At 45.3% G+C, this 7,328-nt stretch overlaps 1 protein-coding gene across 1 annotated transcript; it reads left to right on the top strand.

Annotated features, from left to right (window-relative positions):
* The first annotated feature begins 2,907 nt into the window (after window positions 1-2,907).
* Window positions 2,908-6,258, top strand: rpl7 (ribosomal protein L7). Its single transcript, XM_080020628.1, has 7 exons — window positions 2,908-2,959; window positions 3,557-3,659; window positions 3,934-4,100; window positions 4,324-4,461; window positions 4,947-5,056; window positions 5,551-5,765; window positions 6,199-6,258. The coding sequence occupies exons 1-6, from the start codon at window positions 2,946-2,948 to the stop codon at window positions 5,757-5,759; spliced, it is 741 nt and encodes a 246-aa protein (XP_079876754.1). The 5' UTR covers window positions 2,908-2,945; the 3' UTR covers window positions 5,760-5,765; window positions 6,199-6,258.
* The last annotated feature ends 1,070 nt before the right edge of the window (window positions 6,259-7,328 follow it).

A 7,328-nucleotide genomic window follows, 5' to 3' on the forward strand; every position in this document is an offset into this window, starting at 1 on the left:
CCTCCGAGAGGGGCGTCGGGAAAAGCTTTGCTGTACCGTCGTGGCTAATCTGTACCTTGATCTTTCTCATCTTCCCTGTCTCTGGGAAAAACCCTTGTGATGAGTCCAAGGGGCCAGTCGTTCCGCTTGGCTTGGTTGTCTCGCTGTAAGAAAACATCCCCTTCCTGCATACCTGGTCTTTTGCTTCTCCATATGCAGCATCCCTGCAGGTTGCCGATTTATAACTGTTTCCACCGTTCGCCAATGGCGACTTAACAGGTCCCTCTCATTGAACTGGCCCGGAGGTAACGGTGCTGCACCGACCTTCTGGGTAAGCAGAGTAGCTGGAGTGAGAATGGTTGGGTGCTCTGGGTCAGTGGAAACCGATGTCAAAGGCCTGGCATTGACTAACGCGGTGACCTCCGCCATGAATGTTGCAAAGACCTTGTGGGTAAGCTTTGCGGTCCCACGTTTGAGGAGCGTGGCGTCCAGTATACAGCGTGTGACTCCAATCATCCGCTCCCAACTGCCACCCATGTGTGAAGAGTGTGGGGGAGTGAACTGCTATGTGCCTTCGCAATCTGTCAGGTAGTTCTCAACTTGCTTGTCGCTAGAGCCGATGGAGTCTTATCTGGAGCTCCTTGCAGGCGTCCACCAAGCTCGTGCTGCAGTCACAGGGCCTCTGATGGCGAAGAAGCGTCTGAGGGCGTTAATGAAACTGGAGCACTTCGATGTGCACCGAGTTCACAGTTCATGCATGTGAATATGACTGTTCGCTTGTCCTCCCAGGGTCAGAAACCCTGGGGGTCTCTAAGTGGAGGTCTTGCAAGCCCTTGTCTCCGCACAGAGCTGCTATGTGGTGATGGCTGCCGTGCTGTATGCAGTGCATGACCGCTGCGGGTGCCGCTCCATCGACCGCGGGTATGCTGTGGCTGAGTGGGTCATTGTCAACATAAAGGGGGCGTGCAACTTGGGAGAACCCTTCATCCTCCGTGATGAAGGGTTCTGGGGGGTGGTAAGGAGCAGCCCGCATCCTGGGGGCCTCCGTACTACTGATCTCCGGGAGGCGGTACGAGCGGTGTTGCAACTAAGCCCACGTCCTGGGGTCCTCCATGCTGCCGGGCTCTGGGAAATGGCAAAAGCAGGCCTGCGTCCTGAGGGCCTTTATACTGCCGAGCTCTGGGAGCTGGTAGAGGGTGGTAGGTAGTTGGGCTTGGACGAGGGGGGTGAATCGACGAGCATCGTTTTTCCCCGAAATGAGTGTTGACATACTCCCTAGTGCGCTGCAAAGCTCCCACTGCCGGTGTGAGGAGGCGTCCGAGCGTCCCGGATGATGAAGAAGATGACGCTTCTGCTTCTGCTATCGCAGCCTCTACTTCTGCTTCCTTCTTGAGGGCCCTTAGGGTGGCCTCAATGCGTGCCGCATCTGCCAGAAAACCCTGCGTCCTGGCGGCCTCTGTGCTGTTGAGCTCCAGGAGGTGGCACGAGAAGGCTCGCGTCCTGGGGGCCTCTCTACAGCCGAGCTCCAGGAGATGGCACTGCCAGGTCAACGTCCTGATGGCCTCCATACCGCCGGGCTCTGGGAGCTGGTAGGGAATGGTAAGTGGTCAGGCTTGGACGAGGGGGGGGTGGATTCGGCGTTGCGAGGATCGACGCGTTTGTCTCCAAAATGAGTGTTGACATACCCCCTAGTTCACTGCAATGGCCTCTGTGCTGAAGCGGAGAGCCGTTCCCCTGCACGGCGGCGTCTAGCGGCTACCAGCGCTTCGGCTGCAGCCATTGCAACCTCCGCTTCTGCTTCCGTCCTAGGGCCTTCGGTGTGCTGTGTGGTGGCCGCTGCCGCGCTCTGTGCGGTGGACGAAGGCTGCGGGTGCCGCTCCATGTAAATATCCTGTTAATACGCTGTCAACAACATATTAACAGGTTATTTACATCTGCATGGAGACTGATCCTTAGTCTGCATATTGCGGCGCTGTTCCGCAGTTTTACACCGCTTCTATATTAAAGATACCGAAAAGTGACCTCCTGTCTCCGGGTACTCATTGGGAGAGTGTTTAGCTCGCTGCATAGCCATGTACCTCTGCACGTTGTGAGGGCAGAAGACCCTTTGTTTCCAACTTTAACAGCTTGTTTAAATGGCTTCATTCATACCATTTTTCAGTGGGAAGCACAGTCCTAATGATACAAAATAAGATTTAATGCTTTGCAGCTCCGCCTACACCAAAACTCAGTATATGAACGGCTTTGTGGCCGGATTAATTGGATCAATTCTGAGGCAAAGATTTTGTTTTGGCCCCATCCAAATTATAAAATGTAGGCGTTGCCAACATTAATACTTAAATGGAACACCGTTTGAGCCAATATTCAATAAAATAAATTAATAAATATGCCTATGAAATAAATAAATGTCTATGAAATAAATCCTGAAATTAATAAATGAGGCAATAAATATATAAATAAATAAATGTAAATAGAAATGTATAAATGAGTAAATATAGTTCAATAAATAAATAGGTTTTCATTTGCAAATTAGGTTTTTCAAAATACTACTTTTATTCATTTTAGGGGACTTTTATTTCATAATTCCACATTTATTTTTTTAGGATTTATATCGTAGGAATATCCATTCATTTATTCATGTATTTATTCAACATTGACTCAAATGGCGTTCCGTAGTAGTAAAGTGTGTCATAATATTACGATAATAAAAATCCCAGACAATATTCTCATCTCACGATGTCGATATTATAACGATATAATCCCGACGTACTTTTTAACATCTAAATGACACCACCTCACACAGGTAATGATTCAAAAAGTGTTATAAAAAAAAAAATTACAGGCAAATATATGCACGATGTTTATTTTTGCGTCAGGCAGCTCGACGGATACCATACGGCTACGGGGTCCTACAGCCTTTATCACACACATGCGCACACGGATTTCCCTCTTTCTCGGTGGGCACAATGGCGGACGCAGAGTGAGTTTTTCGCTGATGTGTAAAAATCCAAGTCCATCTATGTTTAAATCGACCTTCAGTCATTGCATCTCTCTTTGTATTGTTTCGTTGAGACGATTCACACGCCGGAACCCCAGATATTGTTAACGCGTTGGATTTCGATCCGGGGTTTATCGCTGATTTATTTCTGCCGTGGCCAAGTAGCCGGCCACGTCTTGCCATCACCGGTCTCGGTAGACACGGGTTTTGATTTCCCTGTAGCCGCGCCTTGAGGAGCGTAATACTGATAAACAACGTTATATCAACTCTAGTGTTGGCTTGAATGGCGACGGTGAGTACTTGCATTACGGCGTGTACGCGAGGTTTCTTAGGCGTTAGCCGTGGCTTGCTAATTGCTACCAGCAACGAAGATGCTAGGTGACTACTTGGACTGCCGTTAACAGCGGCTCACGTCCACGCAACAAGGATAACGGGCAACCTGAATCGGCACAAGGCACTACACCGGAAGGTTAACGAAATTTGGCAATATACGACTAGCCTATATATGGACGACAGGGATTAGCGAATTAGTTGCTCAGACTCTACAAACAGTTTACCCACAACTTTTCGGATTCACAGAAAAAAAAAGGTCCCGGCCGTCCCTGAGAGCCTTGCAAAAAGGCGGAAGGCCTACGCCGTCATGAAGTCGGCGCGCATCAAGGCAATACTGGCTGAGAAGAAGGTAATCCATGCTTTGTACATGATGGATTGTGCATCTGTCCCAACCATACTCGGCACCTCAAGATTCAAGATTTTTTTATTTCTCATATACATATATGCAGTGAAATGTAACACCTCCCTGGTTACACACCTGGTTCCATAGTTCCTAGCCGTCGTCAACAATAACCTGTGTTCCTGCAATTGGTTTAATGTCGAAATATTTATTATAAGTTGCTTTCTGACAAAAAAAATGACAAAGTATTCATGGAAGTCCTATTTCTGACACCTGCTCCCAGAGCCGCAAGGTCACCAGGAATCTCATCTACAAGAGGGCCGAGAAGTACCACCAGGAGTACAGGCAGATGTACAGGAGTGAGATCCGTCAGGCCCGTACAGCCCGAAAAGTGGGGAACTTCTATGTTCCAGCGGAGCCCAAGCTGGCTTTTGTCATCAGGATCAGAGGGTGGGTTACCCGGAGCCATCAGTACCTAACTAAATTTAAGTGTAAAGCCAGACTAGACCAGCACATTGTGGTTAACGATGATCTTTCTTTCCCCGGCTGATCGACTATGATGATACAAGACTGTTCTTAAGCCAACTTTGTCTGAAACCACATTCACCGACTTGAAGCACAACTATGTCATTATTTTGGTTTGGTTTGTAATTGCCGCTGTTTGGTTTTCCAGTATCAACGGCGTCAGCCCAAAGGTCCGCAAAGTCCTGCAGCTTCTCCGCCTGCGCCAGATCTTCAACGGTGTGTTTGTCAAGCTCAACAAGGCCTCCATCAACATGCTCAGGATCGCTGAACCCTACATCGCGTGGGGGTAAGGCTGCATGTATCCTAAATACTGCTGTTATGGACAGCAAGTAGACGTGTGGCCTCGTGCCTTTTGGGTTGAAAGATGAATTCTGCCGTTCACATCTTGACGGCGGATGTGAAATTCTGTTTTGTAATATTTTGTAGATCTTGACACATTGGAGGCAAGGATGTCAAGCCGTGTGGTGGAATGTTGTTCATGATGACAATTTTTTTCCCCGTCTTATCGACCGTGGTGAATATCAGCTTAAATTTAGCCAGTTTTGTCTGAAACTACATTCCCACCCCCAAAGAAGTGTCAAGCTCTTAAGCAGCATTTTGAAATGATTCTCCTCGGCCTGCAGCATATTATCACATTGGCTGTAATATTTTGAATTCCTGTGTCGAGTATCATTTCAACAGTGTCTGCTGAAATATCTAACTCAATTGTTAAATGCGTTACTCAGTCTTTGGCCTCAATGTAGTCATAGCTGTCATGCTTGTTTCGTACAGATACCCCAACCTGAAGTCGGTGCGTGAGCTGATCTACAAGCGTGGATTTGGAAAGATTAAGAAGCAGCGCATTCCCATCACGGACAATTCCCTGATTGAGAATACCCTTGGTAAAGACACCTGAGCCCAAATTATGAACAATTGTGTTGATGCTTCAAATGTTTTCTTAACCTGAACGGCGTTCATGTTATTTGCAATCAAACAGTTCAGATTGTTGAACAGACCAGATAACAGAGATGAAGATATTCATTTTTACGAGCACACCTTCAATTTGACCAACAATTTGAACAGAAAATACTATTAACATGGAGACTGGATGGCCTCAAAAGATGACATGACGAGTCATCTCATGTAGTGACCGATCGATGTGATTAATGATGCACAACTTTTTTCCCCGTCTTATCGACTATGGTGAAAAAAAAATTGAAAACTAAGCCAATTTGTCTGAAACCACATCAGTCGTGTCATCTTAAGCTACATGTTTCATGATAAGTTGGTGCGGAGTTTACCAGAAATTTTCATTAAAAAAAGAAAAAATAAATCCGGCCAAATCAATGTTGGTCCACTGGAGATATTCAGGTCATTAAAGTTGATTGTTTTGCAGGCAGGTACGGCATCATCTGCATGGAGGACCTGATCCATGAGATCTTCACAGCTGGGAAGAACTTCAAGGCCGCCAATAACTTCCTGTGGCCCTTCAAGCTGTCCTCGCCTCGCGGTGGCATGAACAAGAAGACCACGCACTTTGTGGAGGGAGGAGACGCCGGCAACAGGGAGGACCAGATCAACAGAATGGTCAGGAGGATGAACTGAACTGCGGTGAGTGGAATACAGAGGAGTGATCTTTGTGTTCCCCAGCAGGTCTGTCAGTGATGTGGTTAATGATGTGGTCTTTTTTCCCCATCTTATCGACTGTGGTGAAAACAAGCTGAAAATATGCCAGTTGTGTCTGAAACCACATCCTGACTAGACTCATTATGTAGGCTTGAGCCTCACTAAATTTAAAGTATGTTTAACTTAAATGAACTTTGAGATTGAGAGTTGTAAAACTGGAAAAAACTGACTGTTTTTCTGGTGTTGTGTGCCAATAATCTAAACATAACTTTAGCTGTGGATGTCAAGCAGCCAACCTTCATTAGTCAAACATTTTCATGATTATCGAATTTTGGATAATGCCTATAATGTGTACATAGTATGTAGGTGAACTATCAGTTAGCGATGCTCTGTCTGAAAGTTGTTTTTTCTGTTCCAGGTTTCACAGGATTAAAAGTGTACAATAAAAGGAAAAAAATAAATGGTGTTTGTATTTTTACTCATTGTACAACTTGGTGTCAGTGACTGGAATCGACTGGACGTTGATGACCATAATTCCATCCAATCGGCAGCTGAAGTCATGACTGGAAGATGCTGGAAATCTGTTTTAGTGGATGGCTGCACTTGCTGATTCACCTGAATTTATTTTATCACTGCTAGCTATTAACTTCAATTAAAATCTTATTGGTCAATTTTTAAAGAACTAATAGATTACAAATAAATGACCTATTTATGTTGTAAAAAATTTACCTTAAGCACATTTGTTCTTCCAGACTCTGCTGTCCTTATTCTGCTAACTAGGATAACTATTATGGAATGTAACAATTCGGCACCAAGTATAAATGAATCTTTTTAAACTTTGAGTAAAATTCAGGTTTTTTTTCCCCTCCACTCGATGGAGACATTGAAGTACAGTCCCCGGGCGTGATGTGAAAAGAGCCGTAGTGTCAATTAGGTTCTAAGTAGTGGACGTGGTTTTCAGCCTCACTCATCCAGTTACCGTATTGCTATTTTGGGAGGTTTTGCCAAGAAAACAGCTCCACCATTTAAAAAAAAAAAAAAAAAAAAAACATGGCCCCATTTATCTGTAATGTACTTATATAGACCGATGTAGATGTATTAAACATGGAAATTGTTTGCCAACCGCCCATTTGTTTTAAACTGACACGCCCACACCAGGTGCACTGAAGCCCGTAGTTCTGCCAAAATCTGTTTCCGGGCAGAGTTTAGGCGAATTAATAACAGTTTCTGAATCTTCACCATTAGATCTCCAAGAGCCGGTTTAAATGTTCAGACCAGTGGCAGCAAAGTCCCAACCGACTCCACATGCAAGTGATGTCGGTCTAATACTACCTTTGTCAAAATAGTGCGGATTAAGCCGATATCGTACTGGCTTACTACTGTAATTTCCATTCCGAATACTTGGTGGTAAATGGGGGTAGAAGTTGTGCATGTTGGAAGTAGTGCATGGTGGTAGTATTGTATGTTGTAGCTTCTATTACAAAGCATTAAACCAACCAAAAGATCCAAAGTACTCCAGTAGTGGGGAGTAAGTCTAAAGACAGAAAT

Source organism: Zeus faber (genome assembly GCF_960531495.2).
Source record: "Zeus faber genome assembly, chromosome: 19".
NCBI classification, from domain to species: domain Eukaryota; kingdom Metazoa; phylum Chordata; class Actinopteri; order Zeiformes; family Zeidae; genus Zeus; species Zeus faber.

Excerpts from the sequence above, each read along its gene's own strand:
- rpl7 (XM_080020628.1), top strand. Across the intron at positions 3,660-3,933 it reads CAATACTGGCTGAGAAGAAG|AGCCGCAAGGTCACCAGGAA; the intron begins GTAATCCATGCT and ends ACCTGCTCCCAG. Across the intron at positions 5,057-5,550 it reads CCTGATTGAGAATACCCTTG|GCAGGTACGGCATCATCTGC; the intron begins GTAAAGACACCT and ends ATTGTTTTGCAG.